This window comes from Ammospiza nelsoni, chromosome 3 (genome assembly GCF_027579445.1).
Source record: "Ammospiza nelsoni isolate bAmmNel1 chromosome 3, bAmmNel1.pri, whole genome shotgun sequence".
Lineage (NCBI taxonomy): Eukaryota > Metazoa > Chordata > Aves > Passeriformes > Passerellidae > Ammospiza > Ammospiza nelsoni.
The window spans coordinates 40,919,494-40,936,314 of record NC_080635.1 but is presented as its reverse complement, the minus strand read 5'-3'; the positions used below and the strand labels follow the sequence as shown (position 1 = coordinate 40,936,314).

At 40.7% G+C, this 16,821-nt stretch overlaps 1 protein-coding gene and 1 long non-coding RNA gene across 2 annotated transcripts in view; one reads left to right on the top strand and one right to left on the bottom strand.

Annotated features, from left to right (window-relative positions):
• Positions 1-3,566: 3,566 nt before the first annotated feature.
• The window catches only part of KIF25 (kinesin family member 25), a 41,101-nt gene continuing 27,846 nt past the window's right edge, over positions 3,567-16,821 (bottom strand). The window contains exons 11-15 of the mRNA XM_059468303.1: positions 15,591-15,767; positions 10,336-10,487; positions 7,682-7,879; positions 5,139-5,294; positions 3,567-3,966 (exon numbers count right to left, since the gene is read on the bottom strand). Of these exons, the coding sequence (XP_059324286.1) occupies positions 3,809-3,966; positions 5,139-5,294; positions 7,682-7,879; positions 10,336-10,487; positions 15,591-15,767 (841 nt within the window). The 3' untranslated portion in view covers positions 3,567-3,808. The remainder of the gene's footprint in view (positions 3,967-5,138; positions 5,295-7,681; positions 7,880-10,335; positions 10,488-15,590; positions 15,768-16,821) is intronic.
• On the top strand, positions 9,641-16,747 carry LOC132071030 (uncharacterized). Its single transcript, XR_009418068.1, has 3 exons — positions 9,641-9,759; positions 14,190-14,318; positions 15,285-16,747. It is a non-coding gene; the product is annotated as an uncharacterized LOC132071030 (long non-coding RNA).

Genomic DNA, 16,821 nt, shown 5'->3' with positions numbered 1-16,821 from the left:
CTTTGTCTGGACTCCATTGATAGACTAGGCAGGCAGAGTTACTGCTGAAAGTGGATCTGTCCTGTTAATCCCTTTCCTTTGGCTGCAAGGCCAACCACCAACCTCAGCTGATAAATTCAGTCTGTAATGATAAATCCACAGAGAAGTGGGCGCCAAACTACTTTTGGGCCAAATTTTGGACTTGTACTTTAAAGGTCATTGTGTGATTCTAGGTAAGTCTAGATTTCTGCTAACTTTGTGTAGGTTTACGTGTACACATATCTCTGTATATTACCTTAGACAAGCACTTGCTGCTATTAGGCCTTGGGGATTGCTCTGGTGGAGTCCCATTTTCCTTGCTCCATCTCCAGATCTGCTAAATGACCTTGAAACCAGAGCATCCACATGTACTGGGAGAGACAGGAGCTCAGAGATTTGTCTTTGAACTGAATCCAAAGTTTCTGCTGTTTGGGAGGATGCTTGGCCTATGGGTTAGGAGTGTGGAAGCTGCTTCCACTTTTAAATAAGGTGCTCTGGGGTACATCTGCATGACTGTGGGACCCTGAGCCTCCCAGGCAGGTGCTGTGCTGGTTGGGCTTCACACTGTTGGCTCCTTGGCCTCCTGGACACTAAACCAGGATGCTGAGTACCAAAAGTATTCACAAGAGCAAATTCTCTTGTGTTTGCTGTGGCTTCTGCAGTGGGCAGGCTCTTTGAGGAAGGGTTGGAGGTTTCTGGATACTGTCGCTGATATTACCTGCTCAGCTCCTCTACAGGGAGCTGTGTAAATTCAAGAGGAGCTCCTGAAGGCCAATCCCGTGGGTGGCTGGGGTTTGTGGTGCCTTGCAGCATCATGTGGATGTGTGCCTATGTCCCAGGGCCAGCCAGGGGACAGTGTGAAGTGTGACATCGGTAAGAACCGAGGGAAATTAAACAAGAGAAAGCTGGGGCCCAGGGGAGGAGAATGAGAGCCCAGCAGTGGAAGGTTAACATGTTGACTGCCACCAAGGCATGTGGATCATGGATGGAAAACAGCACCCCTCTGTACTGAGCAGCACTCTGAGACAGTGACCCAGGGACTTGTCGGAAGCAGGGTTGAGAGTGCCCCAAGACTCCAGCTGAATGCTGCATTATGCAATCACAGACTTCACTGAAAGGATCTCCTCCTGGTTTATGTTGTTTTTACTCTCATTTGGTTGTGCTCCTGCCCTTGAAGAGAGCAAAGCTGTTTTAGCATGTAGACTACATGGGCATTCTTAAGAACAACCACCTTTTCCCTGGTGCTTATGCCCTTCTATCTCAATATTTCAGAATTCTTTCAAACATTACTTTTCTTTCTTTCTCCCAGTGTTGGTATGTGTGTTTCAGCTTGACAGTGCCAAGACATTGAGGACTGGTTTATCAGGATAGGCTGTAGTCAATGAGGGAAACCTCGAGGTCAGCTCTATGAATATCTGTCACATCTGCTTTTCTAAAACAGATGTAATTTCAAAGCATGAAATATCTAAGTACTGAAAAATGACAGCAAAGAAGTACAGGGCCTTGCACATGCTTGCTCCCCAAGACATAAGTTACATGTCTGAATATCCTCCTTTGGCAGGCCTGAGTGACTCTTGGGACAGAAGGCAATTCAGCTTAGACATGTGAGTAAAGCCATTTCACCCTTACAACTTTTACCCTTCTTCCTTTCTGACACTGGGATTGAGCAATCACATCTCTATAACCCAGGAAATTCCAAACCTGAAAGTTGTTAGAACAAAATGTTAACCCTGCTGCCCTGCATATCCTGTACACTCTGTAGTGCAGGTCAAACAGTGAGCGATATGCTATGCTGACAAGGAAAACAGGAGTAGGGAATGCTGCAGACTCTCAGTTTGGCAGAGTTAATGTTGATGTAGAAACTTAACCTTTTTGCTCGTATTTGAGGGGTTTGTTTCTCTGCTTCAATAATAAGTACTGCTGCTTTTCTCCTACAACAAAGATTATAAATAAATCCAAAGTTTTGAAGGGCAGTTTTTCAGAAAAAGAAAAGAAAGAACAGCTCATGGCAAGTTCTGCTTCTCTGTAACACTTAAAAATGTCAAATCCTTAAAATACTTGGACTTACTTTTAACTACTGGTGGAATTAGCCCTTGTTACTTAACCTCTCTTTGAGCTGTAATCCAGGCTGCTTTAGTAACCCAGCTGTCCAGAGACTAAGGTGAGCTTGAAGCTGCTCCTGCATTTTGTTTACCAGGCTGACATTCCTTGCTCTGACACTTTCACCTGAGATTGTTTTACTGACCACTCAGCTTCCTAAACTCCTGTGACCAGATTTGTTTTCTACCCCTCTGTTAGTGCTGGAATCAGGTAAAGTTAAGGCTTTTTTTTACCCTCATGACATTATTTAGGAAAGCAAGTGTTATTGCAGCTCTCTGGTTCGATACTTGTGTTCTGAGCACTAGAGCACTGCAAGCAACACAGCAGCTGTTATATATTCATGGGTGAAATTCCAATAATAGTATGCTACATAATCTCTGGATAAATATTTGTGCTTGTGAAGGTTAAGTGACTTGGAGTACTATAAACTCCAGCTTTTGGGGCAGGCCACTGCAATTTAAGCCTTCTTGCAGTGACCTAACAATGACCTCTCTCCCAGTCTAGTGGCAGAGTAATTGCTGGTGGAAAAAAAATTAAGAGTGGCTCTTGAGGCCTCTGCTGAGCAATAATTTAGTGCACAGAACACATCAGATGTTGCTTGATCCCATGTGTTCACTTTGGATCTACTTCTCACCTCTAACATTGCCTAAACTTCTTGAAACTTCTCCCAGTGTCCCTTCATTCACAAACCTTGCATGATGTTGTCTCACCATTGGTGTAAAAGGGTGAAAGCCTCTTGCAGGTGACAAACAGCATATCACAAGCTGGTGTTTGGTGTTTTATTTGTGTGGTTATCCTCTTTTAATCTGAAGGCACAGCATCAATGTTGTGATGTGTTTAACTTGCTTCAGAAACGCAAGTGAAACAATAGGCCAGATTACTACAACAGTTGTACAAGTTGGGTCCCATTAGGATCTTTAGTTCAGGGCCTCTCAGCATTCATGAAGCAAAAACACCCCCCAAACAGGCAAAGCTGTGGGTTTAATGAACTCAGCAGAGCTGGGACTCATTCCAACTATTTAACTTGTGTGTTTTCAAAAAGTTGTGTAATCCCTCATTTGCTTTCTAAGCCACATTCCAGAGGGATAACAGATATAGCCTACTTATTTTTCTCCATCTCAGTAATGCCATTATTTCCTACCTAAAACCAGAGAACAAAGCGCCATTCAGTACAGCTCATGGGCTCCTTTACACTCATACCTGTTGCTAGTGCATTAGGAATGAGCCCATCCATGCTGGATAGTAGAGCAGTCAAAAACTGATGTGTCTCATTTTAATACACAGAGGACATATTTCACTTGCTGCTATGAAACACTGGAATGATATTTAAACTCCTGACTTCTACTGAGAAGACAGAATGCACCCTTGGCCTGTCAGAAGCAAACCACCCTAAATCAGGGTCCTGTTGATTTAGGGCAAGTAGAATTAAAGAAACACATCACCAAAGCTATGTCTTAAAGCCCAGTTTATTTCTCTACCATTCCACCATGGTGGGTAGCTGTTGTCAATACTTGCTATTATCTTTGGAGCAAGAACATCATTAGCAGGTTTATTGCTTACTAATGCCATGTTGAAGATTGTTTATTTTATCTGGCAGTTGATATCTAAAAGAATGGCTTAAGGACAACAATATACATTTCAGTCTGAGGAACTCATTAATGATACTTTAATCCACAGGAGTCTTAGGTTTTTATTTTCCTTTACTCGGCACTGAGAAATTTTTTTTCTTGACTTGTCCTCTCTGAACTTGCCGAGCACGAGTTCCAAATCCCAGAGACTGCATTGATTCTGTTAAGTACTTTTGGCCAGGAGAGATGCACAGCATCACCAACAGTTTAGCATCACCTCCTAAAAGCAGGGGAAAGACAAAACATACTTATTTACCTCATTATTTTCAGTAAATTATACATTATTACCATACTGATACACAGGTTACTGTTGCTTTCATGAAGCAGAAGACTGCTTTTGAAAAGGGCTGTTGAAACAGACAGCTCCTTCATGGGGAGTCTATATCCAACAATATATTTGCCCCAAAATGTTTCACAATTTGTAATGTAGATTTTTTCCCCTATTAGCTTCATTACTTAATCATCATGTATGTTATGGCTCTGGACACTTACTTAAGTTCTGTCAAATATTTGTAAATTTGGGGTAATGGCAAAATGGCTTGTGTGACAATTAAACAAAACAGACTTGAAGTTTATAGACAATGGTTAAACAAAGGCAGAAATGGCCATTTTCAACACTTCACCAAAGTCATACAACAGACTTAGTTAAAATCAGGCTGAGTGCCTGTACAACATAGCTCTCACTTCTCTTTTTGGCTTTCCCTTCTCACAGTAGGGACTCCAGTACTAAGTGAAAATCAAAGCTTAAGCAAAAAAGTAATAGTATTTCAGAAACTCTGAAGAACTGTTATCTCATTCACTGTCAATGCCTTGAACTGGAGATTAAAAGCATAGGGGCTAATATTTTCTGGCTGAAGAAAAATGGACTAATGTATTACACATACGGACACAAATCTAACATCACTGCAGGCATAACACTTGCTTTGAAACTGCTTCTGCATTGATGAGGAGCTAAAGAAGAGGAAGTGACCCCAACACAAAAGGAAATTGTAGCACAGTGCCAGTGACTTGTCTTTTTCCTTTGTCTTGCTGCTACAGGGCACAATGTTAAGGAATGTGCAAGCAGGTGATTATACCCTGTAGTAACAAAGATTGAAGTTTAAAAGTTAAACTGTATCTGACATGAAACACTGGTGAAATGCAATTTTTACCCTTTACATGATCCTATTGAGATATTGTTCTTCAACTGAGCTTTGGAAACGGCACGGTTTAGCCTGATTCAGGAGTTCAAAACTGTCACTGTGTACTCACACTCACCTGAGCCAGAGTCTTTGAAATAGAGGGCACATTCAAGCAAGGAGTATAAGATCATCTTCTGGTTTTACACAGCAAAGGAGAGGAAAAAGCAGGAGAAGAAATCTGTATTGTTGAAGAGTCAGAATAATGCCTCACCTACGGAGTCCTGCAGCAGGTGTGTAAGTTTGCTGTTGCGGTACGGGACGTGAGCTCGCTGCTCTGCTATCGCTCCCAGAACGTCGGCCAGGGCGGACAGGCTGCGGTTGATGAAGGAGGTCTCTCTCAGTGCTGCCCCTGTCACTCCAGACATACCTGGTACAGTGGACAAAAAGGCACTGGGAACACTAAGCAAATCTGCCTCAAAACTGTAAATGTGAAGGAGAGGTTAGAGAAGATTCAATGTCTACAGATGGTCCAAAGCATCTCATGGATAAGTTGATCTCTGCAGGTGTACAATGCATTTTTTGCTCTATATGTATTAAGAACAAGGAACCAAGAAAGCAGGAACACCTTTAGATCAGACAACACTGCTTTTGAAAAGACGAGTCCACAATGGCCCCAAAGAGAAGCCTGTTTTGTTCCACCATTTTTTATAATACTTAGCTGGCCCATCTGTATCCCTTTGGAAATAAGAGACAAGACACTGATGGCACAAGCTGCAGCAAGAAAACTGTACAGCAGTCACAAGTGTGAAGTGTTTGGGTTCACCAAAGCCTGTGGAGTGATGTTTTATGGCATGATTTGCTGTAAGGAAATGGATAAAGGAAGTGGTAGAAGGTGCCCTTCTACCACCCACCCAGCATGGTTGTACGTAGCTATGCTGCCCCTGAACAACACAATAAAGGTTTGGTCTATGCAACACATTGCACCAATTCAAAGAGGTGCTGCAAGCTCAACTTTTTGATCAGTCTGGATGAGGGTGCAGTTAAGAGTAATTAATTCCTGCTGTCCTTACCATTGCCATTTGGGGACAAGAAATTTGCTGTTAGCATTTAGCATCATATTATTCAAATTCAAGCTTTCTTGAGGATAGTGGATGAGGTACAGATACACCCTCAGTCACTTCTTACCCAGAGCACATGATCCACATCAGGCAGAGCTGATGACAGTGGGATCAGATGAGGCCAACAGCTTCCTCTACTGCCTACTCTCCTATCTCTAGACAGGTACAGAGAGTGGCTAGAGATCTTGTTTTCCCCTTAGGCCAGCATTTTCCAGCAAAGGGGAGCTCAAGAAGGCAATGTGGAAAAGTACAGTAGTAGCAAAAACCCCAGGAGTCTGGACAGGGAGAGCTGTAGAATTGTGACTGTGGGAGAGGATGAGGTTGGAGTGGTAGAGTCTCCAGTTGTCAGAGACACAGCAAAACAGTTTGGAAGACCCTGCCAAAGGGTGGATAACAATCCAAGACGGGATGAATCTCCAGGTAATTTTACTGGGGTCATTATATATAGCAGCCATCCTCAGGCTGCTTGTATATCAAGGAAAAGTGGACTCCTGGGATAACAGTTATCCCCCTAAAGAAGAAAACTGCAAATAGGGGAGGGGTTACATGTTTAAACTACTGATTATCTGCATTTGGTTAGATGAACTTTGATAAAGCATTTAGCTGAGTTCTCAAAGTGAAACACAGTTTGCTAAAAAGGGACTAATTGGATTGTAAAGGCTACAAATTACCCAGGCCAGCTGTAGAGCCAACAGGGCTGGGTGCTGACATGTGTGAGAAGCTTGGGGTACTGCTGCTCACTTAGACTTGCCCACATTTTAAAACAATTACGAGTTAACACTGCCCTGACTTTCAGCAATATGTTCACTAGCACATCTGATGGCAGAGGTCAGTCTGCCACTAACTAATTCATCTAACACTGATGTGAACACAGCTCTTCCGACTTCACTGGAGGATCTGGCCTGCTGAGCCCCAAACCGAGGAAATGTTTGTCCTGATCTAACTGAGAGAACAAACACACGCCCTGTTGCTCAATTACATGTTTTCAGCATTTAGAGCAAATGAAAAAATAATGGATTATATTAGGTTTCTCTGTAGAACAAAAGTTTAACAGTGAGCAACAGCAAGAATTCTTGGCAGTAAAGTAAAAGACTCTTTCATAATACTGGTTCACTTTTCAAAACATTATTTCTGGAATGATACATTTGGCTGCATGGTTTTTCTTGGTAAGAAAGCTTGTCCTTTAGGAAATAATCAAGTTTTTGAAATTATTGTGTGCATAGAGGAGGCAGGAGGAAAATGCTTTGAAGAAACAATGAAAACAATATTATCTTTTCAACACTAATTTTCTCCAAGACTTTTTCTACAATAAAGCGGAAAAATCCACACATGGTGATATCAATTATTACAGATATTTGTAATATTTAAATAATTTATGCCCTTTAAACATTTATGTACCAAAGACATGCTAATTTTCAGAATAGAAAAACAGGCCTAATCAAAGCAGTCTGAACAAACAGTGTATCTATGATAGGGGTAGCCGTCCTGGGCTTATTTCAAGCTTATACAGCCATACTTTGAGTTAAACTGTACCAGTGTAAAACTGGATCAATCAGCCCTCAAAACTTTGTTTATGCGTCTGTGGGTTCAAACCACCCCTGTGTGAGCAGCATGCATCCCTCCATAAAGGACTAAGGCATTTATTCTTATCTAGATCCAGGAGGATCCATGCCCATGAACAGACATGTTCACTTACCAACACACTCGCTCCCAGCCAGGTCCACCAGCTGCAGTCTTGTTTTGACTTGCTTCATTTTCTCAGTGGCTTCAAGCTGCACCGGTGAAGAGGCTCTGGAAGAAGAGGTGGATTTATTGTCTCTCATTTTTTGTGGAAAGGTGAAGGAAGCCTCTTTATTTAGTCTCTGACTGGTTTGTTCATCTTCCCATAACGTACCTGGTTAATGGAAAAAACAAAAGAGAGCTTCTCACTGACACTGAAAATTAGGAGGGGGAAAAATGGGGTATCAATAGGGAGACGTGCAGTATCTGTTGCTTCAAGCTATTTTAACAGAAGCAAGGTACAAGCCAGAATCCATGGCACAGGCAGGCCGAATGACTTTTTCTATCTTTAAGTTTTACTCATCAAACTGATTGTACCAATAGGTAACAAGCTTCGGTGTAGATTGTGTTGTATCCAATATCCCCATTGTTCACACATCTGTGTGGAAAACAAGAAATGGGAGTCCAGTAAGGACTTTAAAGAGGCTTTTTAAAAAGTTTTAGACTTATTGCAACCAAAATGCAGTTTCGGATGCTTGGGAGCAGTAGGCTCTGAAAATAGATTCTATGTATTTGAAATTACAACTGCTGGTGCTGTGGCAAAAAAAAAAAAATCCTTATCCTGCCTCTTCTATTTTGTCCTTTGCTGCTGCTCCCCCTAGACTTCCTTCAGCCCTCATACCCCTCATACCCCACTGCAAGATCTCCACATGACGAGCTATTAGCCTCAATAGTGTTATTTCCACTTGTTCAGGTTGGTTACCTACTAGTATCATTCCTCAGCAGAAGCATCTGGCTTTCTCTGTTTGCTGGGAAGGAAGACAAATACTGTCTGGGAAAGCTGCTTTCACATTAGCTTAGCAGGAATATATGCAAAATGGAATTCCCAAAGTAGTTTGTTTGTTTTTTTCTCTTAGTGTTTTGGTTTTCATCTATCTCTTTCTTTCTCTCTCTGAAAGAACAAAAGAATAAAAGGCACATATATCTGCTACAGGTCATAGAGACAACAGACCTCCTTGGGTGCTTACAGAGTTCTAGCTGGAATAGTAGAAAATTTCCAACTGCAAAACTTGACTAAAGAGCAGACTGACTTGCCTTACAGAGCTCTGTACTTCTCCAAGTAGGCTGCTGCTACACCCTGAGCCAGATCTTCACAGTGTAGGCAGAGCAGGTGTGTTGGCTTACACAGAATAAATGGCTTCAGGCCATAGAGTGTCAAAGTGTTCCCACTCCTCTTCAGCTTTCAACAATGAAATTAAGAAATAGCTCTCCTCAAACAACAGATAATACTGATCAAAATGCTAAAATACCTTAATCAAACCTGAAAAAGTGCTGGCTTGTCAACCTTGGCTTTAGGTGCAGAACTCATCAAAGACTTTACAAGTTTTTCTTTAGTGACTAAGGTATCTGACATTGAGATATTTGACAATGGCATCTGGCTTTTAAATCAGGATCCTTTACTTTTAAACAAGTCACACTGCTGCAGTGAGGTCCCAGGTGCAGTGCTGCTCTCTCTGCTTCCTTACAGTGCACATCTTCACCCACGTGCTGTGAGTCAAAAGCCAGAGTCTGCATTCAACCACAATTAGCCATTTCTGCAGAGCTTTGCTGCCAGGCAACATGGCACAGTGGGGTGGCTGCAATTAGAAGTGGCAAAGGGAATTCTGGAGCAGACAAGATGGCTGCTGTGCTAATGGTGCAAGCACTGAGTTTGAAAAAGTACCGTCAGTCGAATTGACAAGAATCTGGAGCTGACTAGAGTTAACATCGGGAATGCTGGAGCTGCAGCTTAGAAATTAACTGTGTCTTTTGGCAAGGCCCACGGGTAAGAGAGAGCACTGTCTGTTCTGCTTTTTTGTTGGTTTAATTTCTGATAGCAGTCTAAGGGAAAAAATGTTAAATATATCCCGCTTTCTAAAATCATATTGTTGTTGCAGAATATGAAGGAGATGGACCACAGTACTGAAAGCAGAGAGCCTAATTATAACATGAGCAAAAGAAAACAAAGTTACCTCAAGAGCCCCAAAAGAATGTTGTTCCTCAACCAATAAACTGGTAAGTCTTGGTGTGGTAGTGGAAAGCAGAAATATCAATGTTGCCATAGTAAATAAGACAAGTATTTTGTCTTTTCGTGCAGTGGCCTATTACTAACAGTTCAAAAGATTCTGAATTTAAAGGGCATTTTTGCAAGGCAGAGAGTTTCATTCTTTCTCAACCAAAAGCATATGATGATCCCTAAAATTTACAGTTAGCTTAACCACAAACTTTCTATGACATGTAATTATTCATTCTAAGTGATTTAACTACTTTATTTGAGTATGTACCTTATGAAGATATTTACTATCTTATACCTTATCTTATGACTTTCTGATGATACTTATTCATTAGTTACCTCATGCAATAAAACTTCAACAACTTTGGAAGTCAAGGCATGCAAAGAAAGGTGCTAGAAACATGAAAATGGTCTGTTATTTAAGAAGGAATGGTGAAGTTAGAAAAATGGAAAAGAACTGAAGGCGCGTATCAAACATTGGAAAAAGGAAGAAAAAGCAATATGAAAACCTCCCAGTCCACAAACTGTTTTTCTAAAAACAACTGGCTCCAGATGTATCTTAGTAACATCCTACTTACCAAAGTTATCTCCAAAGACAACTGTGGTTATGGTCAATGTCACTACCAGATGAGAGCGAGAGGAATGAGCATGGACCAGTGTTGGGTGTGTGACTCTCAGCTGTAGGCCTTTGTTTACTAGATGCAAAAATTCAGATGCATTTTCAACAGTCCTAAGAAGTAAAGAAACAGAAAGGATACTTAACTGACTTGCAGGAAAAAATCACACAAGAAAGCTGACAACTTGAATGAGAACCTCAGCATTTCCATTTCCCTGCTCTTCTCCTTATACTGCTCTTAGTTTTGAGCTGCACAAACAGACTTTTTCAGGTGAGATAAAGATGACAATTCAAGGCAAAAGCTGTGATGCAGTCCTTAAAGTGCTGCAGAAGTGTCCTGCCAGCCTTGCAGGTCCAGAGGTACTATAGCTCAGCTCTTGAAGCAACAGACATTTCTATATCTCTGCACTTTGGAAGAAAAGACACAGGTTTAGACATTGCTGGAATCTCTGGTCTTACAGAAGTAGATTTCTCCAATTTATGCTGAGATAGCTCATTTTCTTAGTTACAGAATTAGGCAAAACCCCCCAAAATTTCTCTGGGCCTCTGGAAGTCATATTTCACACTTGGAATTAAATCCAGAATCCCTGGAAAAAAGTCCAGTTCCACTGTTCAACGAGCACAACGTCAGAATAAATAGATGTGAATTTCTATAGAGCATTTATCTCATACTATCTGTTTTCTTTTCCTGTTAAAAGAAATACTGCAAATATGAATCCAAGGGCAAAGACCTAGCACACACAGTGAAATAAACACAGACAGTGAAATAAACTGGTTAGGTAAAGAAAAAAACCCACTATGATTTTCCCTATGTTTGCAATGTTTAAAAGAAATTAGATAAGACTGCCTACCCTTTTCTTTCACTTGTTGCCTTCTTCAATAATCATTGAAGGTAGAACACCTAAACAGTTGTTTTTAGGTGGGGGTATAAATGATGACTGTGTATCATAGCCTGGTCACTGAATGCTCTGTAACAGCACAACTATTTATAACACTTATGACAGGCTACAGGCTTGGTTCCACAACGCTGCAGTCAGCAGCAGCTAGCATATGATAAAAGGCAGGGTCTTTATGAATTAGATTTGGCTGATTTCAGTAAAAGTCACACCAGGCACAAACTTATTTTATGCTAAGAGCCATACTTGAAGAGTTTAGAGATAGAAGAACAAAAGAAAACAAACTATACTCAACTAAAACGATTTCTTTAAAAAAACAAAGCAAGGGCATCTGAAGCCCAGAAAAGCATTTGGCCACACCATATCTATAGGCACTTAGGAGAAGCAGCCAGCTAAGTGCAGTTCCCTGTGTATCCAGGCCTGCACAAGGTAAACAATCTCTATAGACTTCCCCTATCAATCCTGAGCCACACATGCCAGCCTCCACAGTGACCCTCTACCTCTGGGCAGCCACCGGGGATGCCTCCTGATTGTTTGACGTGGTACCAGCAGAGAACCAGCGGCTCCAGCTCCTGCAGTCAGAGCCTTACTCTGGAGTGACCTGACTATTGCCTCACGTCCAAGGAGGCACACATCCTGCCTTCCCAAGCCTTGAACTGCATCTTCCAGGGGCTGGTCAGCCAGGACTGGAAGGCCCAGGGGGGAAGCAGCCTTGGCTAGGATGCAGCACCAGGCTGTTGGATTCTGCAAGCTGCTGCTGTGAGCTGGCAAAGGGTCAGTGCTCCAAGCTGCTGCCCCATCCCTGCATTTGCCAGCAAGACAGGGCTCAGGGTGTGCTGTCACTGCTGGTCACCTATGGCTGGGAAGCTGCAGCTGGCTTTGAAGACAAGCAACACCCCCAGCCCAGTGTGGTGAGCTTGGCACAGTAGCTCCCCCACAGGACTGACAGAAATAATATTTTAGTGTAATCTCTACGACTTCATCGAGCCTTATGTGCCGCACGTTCCAGGACCAGATTCTACAAAGAGAAGCCCTGTTGTGGTTACGTTAAAAATTTGATGCTGAAAGTTCTCCAAAGTCAACCAAGCTATAAAAGAAGAAAGAGACTGAGGCTTTCGTGATTCAGTAAGATGAACATGTTAGCAGGAAAGAGACTACTGTAACTTTAGTGGATATATGGAGAGGCCAATGAGACCCAGCAGGCCAATATATTCTAGATGAAATATTATCATAAATGAGGATGTGTTTTTATTCAAAGCACCAGCTGTTTACTTTAGATTTCAGGCAGCTGGGTGGCCTCATTCAATGATTCCTTTACTTTGTTTGGGTTTGTTTTTTCTTATTAACCTTTCTATGTAATTATTAATATAACCTGTTTATGAATTGGACTTTTTTCACTGCTTGCATTGTAATTGAGATACAGGTCCATATTTTTATTTATGTTTGCATTAGAATTTAGCATTAACTGATTGAGATAAGTGGCTTTTAAGAGTTTTAGTTCAAGGCGCCAGGTTCCTTTGCCATAAATTAAAATTTACAGAAATAAACAGGGCAGCCATTTTATTAACTAGAGGGACAAATGAAACCTTACTGCAGCTTCTTTTTTTTTTTTCTCTATGGCACAAGTCCCACTGCTTCTCACCTCTCCCTTTCCCAAAACCTATGAAAAGAGATGGGTCCACTAACTATGCAAAGTTCCCTTGGGAAGTGGAACAGGCATTTTTCAGGAATAAAGTTATGCTAGGCCAGCACCTTAGTTACTGAAATACCTTAATTAAAAACTACTTGGAGGTTTTGATGAAACAGGGAAAGTTCAACTCCCAGCATGCCCACACTACATGCACCCATCTTCACTTTCTACGTCATATGGCTCCTTTCCTGTCTAGTCAAAGGAAAAAGATTAGCTCCTCCAAGAAAGATTCAGCACACACAGGTTGAGTTCTGCTCGCAGCATCTTCTGGAGTTTTTCATTCCTGTGACAGCAGAGCCTTAACTAGATACTAAAAATTGGAGTAGAGTCACAGTTGGGAAATACAAGAATAGAGACATAGAGAAACCCACTAGTCAGCATAATACAGACAGAAAGGGCAAAAGGATTCATCACTTTAAGCTCCAGTCACTTTTCATTCATTCCATGTTCTTATGGAGCATGCAGAGTGCAATCAAGCTTGCAGAATTTCTATGGAAATTGTATTTAATCTCAAGACCAAGAGCAGGCAAACCCCAGATACAAATGTTAATCCTTCCGAGAATATTGCAGTGCTTATTATTTCACAGAAAGAAAGGAGAGTCCTATTGCTCCTACAGTGAAGAAAACTACTTGACAATTTCTCTGGGCTCCTACTTTTCTATGAGCAATTAAATTGGTAGAAAGTACAAATCAATAAATGTGTATCACTAGGTAGAATAAAAGTATGTTTGCACAATCCTCCAGCACATTCTTGTATTTTTATCAAGGCTTGCTGGGAATAGCATTAAATCCACATAAACAAACTACTGGTCTGCTTATGTGACTAAGTCCCACAGGACAAAATAATCTCCACTGATAGCGCATTTTATTTAATTGGCATGGGATGCGTTTCATATCTGACTGCTAATTCCCCTTGGAAAAGTAGAGATTAGACTATGATAAGAATTATTATAGAGAGGCAAAGAAAAACATCACATTTCCTCAGAAACATAGAAAACACTAATGCTGTTTTAAACATTTCAATAGAGCAAGATGTTTCTTTTCACAAGCATTATTTACTCAAGGAGCAGGACACTTCTTTATGTGACATGTCCATAATGCACATGCTCCTTTTGTAATCTGTTCTCATGCTGGGTGCTCACAGAAAGATGTCCAGTTTAATTCCACTGGGTACCATCACCTCTCTAGTGCCACTAGTACTGCTTATTCTAATTTTTTTTTTTTTTGTAGCTAATATTGATATTCCTAGCATAAGGCCCAAAGAAAGGCCACAAAAATGGTCAAAGGCCAAGAAAGGAAGCCACAAAAGCAGAAGCTGTGGTGACTTGGTCTGTTCAGCCTGGAGAAGAAGAGACTGAGGTGAGACCTTATTGTAGTTACAACTTCCTTGTTGAGGGGAAGCAGAGGGGCAGGAATCAGCCTCTTCTCTCTGGTGACCTGAGGGAACAACCAGAAGTTGTGGCAGGGGAGGTTTACATTGGATATTAGGAACAGGTTCTTCACCCAGAGGGTGGCTAGGTACTAGAATGAGATTCTTGGGGCTGTCCTGTGCAGGGCCAGGAGTTGGACTCAATGATCTTGTGGGCCCCTTCTCACTCAGGACACTCTATGGTAAATGACACAGCCATTACTAAAATGAAGCATCTGAAACAGATTCCCTCTTGTTAATGGATGAAATTTTATGAACATTTTATTTTTAACATCTAATTACCCAAGGTAAGTTTTTTATATATAACAAGAAAGCACTGTACATTTGCTTTGTATGCCACACTTACCTAATGCCAAGAATCATTCCCATGAGTACTAGAACAAATCTTCATAATGCTTAGTAAGTAAAAGAAGGCATTAAAGTAAGTATAGCTGTAGCCTTAAATACCCTAGCTCTCCCCTACACTGTCAAGTTGTGTAAATAAGGATCAAACCTGGCATACACCAATGCTGGGGAGGGACATCTTACAAGTGAATGGTGAGAAGCTTTGCTGCTTAGCTTTGAGTTTGAAGAACCGTGATTTTCAAGACCTACCAGTTCAAATGCCAACATAACAATTCCAGCTTTAAAATCTTCAGTTATGAAAACAGAACATTAAGTAATATTAAGATGGAAATTTGCATTAAAAGATCACTTAAAATCTTATTCTAATTTTTTGTAACTCCAACCTAATTTGTAACTCCAACTTTCCAGCATAAAGGGAAAGCTAACATCGTACAGCTGCTTAACTATTTGCAACTGGTATGTAAAATTCTATGATAATCTGTAAATTTTATAATTCAATGAGGCTGAATGGAAAGTGCTTTGTGCCAAGATTATCCCTTCTTTTTTGACAGCGGACAAGATGCCATAGATCCAGCAACAACAACATATGCTGCAATCTTCAGGCATTCTGAATGGAAGGCACTCAGCACAGGAGTATAACTCAAAGTAACTGTACATTTATTTCTGGAAGTATTTTGACATTTGCAGCCAACTGCAGTCTAACAGGCTGGGCTAACAGAAACAGCACTGTTCTTTTGCATATGGTAAGGACTCATTGTTTAGAAACAATCTGGTGCCTATAATGCAGTTTTGTGACAGCTCTACACAGCGTTAACACCAGATAGTGTTTGGATGGCAGGAGCAAGCTCTGTACTCACTCGTGCGTCAGCGATGGCACATCACTCTTCCCTTCTCTGGTTGTGACAACATCACGCTTGACACCAAACACTTTTCCACAACTGTCTTTGGCCAGAAGATCAAAAATTTCATTATTATACACTTCTACAACAGAAACCTCAACCCAGTAACTTCCTGGTGGCTTTTCTGAAATAAGCCTGGCAAATAAAAAAAGAGAAAAAAATTTGAAGAAAAAAGCCCAGAAATGTTGAAGTCAAACCCCAAATGAACAATCTGTAAATAGAGATCTATTCTTTAATTGTAATATGATTACAATCTGATAAAAGCATTTACTAAGTATCTGCAGCCTTGGAATTGCCTCATCCATATTCTAATGTTAACTTGAAGAATCAGAATATACAGTTTATTTATACTTGAGGAAGTAAATAGAATTTAATTTTCCAAACAGCTGTGCCAGCTTGTTTTTTCCACTAGCCTCCCATCTCACGATTTTTTTTAATATCATTTCTCTGCTGGCAGTTACTGCACTCAGAGCTCAGAGTATAAAATCTGGCAGAGTGCAAGCAATGAACAGAGATGGGAAACTATATCTGGAAGAAGTTATCTGTTCACAGCCTGAGAATATCCATAAATTAAGGGCTTCTCTATTCAGGACAGTATTTACATTTAGACAGTTATTCTCATACAAAATTGGTTCTTTGATTTAGCTTATACCCTTCTCCAAAACAAACAGGCTTAGCTGGAAAAACTTCTAATGGCTCTTCTACTATAACATAGCAGCATATCAGTTCAATCCTGTTTTAGGTTCAACTGAAAAAATCCAAGAACCCTTAAAACAAGAACAGATTGTAGTTAAAAATTCTACTATCCTTCTTCCTTGGGACTGGGTTCTAATCTGAATCCTCTTCATCTATTCCAGTTGTCAATTTTCACAGGACTTTTTGGAACTTCATTATCTTTTGGACTAACACAACTATGGTTGAAACTTTTCCAGAAGTTTAATTAGAGTCTGAAAGCCAGATAGATAACACACAGTAAAACTGCATAATCTAATTGTCTTAGAAAATTGGATTAAGCAGGAGAGAGACTAGAAATCTATATGAAACCTCAAGTATCAAATGGTGGTCAGAGAAGCTATAAATATTAACAATTTTGAAGCTGAAATCTGTTATGATAAATACACTACAAACATTATTTCATCCTTTCCATACAGTTTAAAGTGACTGCCACTGATGGCAAGTGTTTACTTAG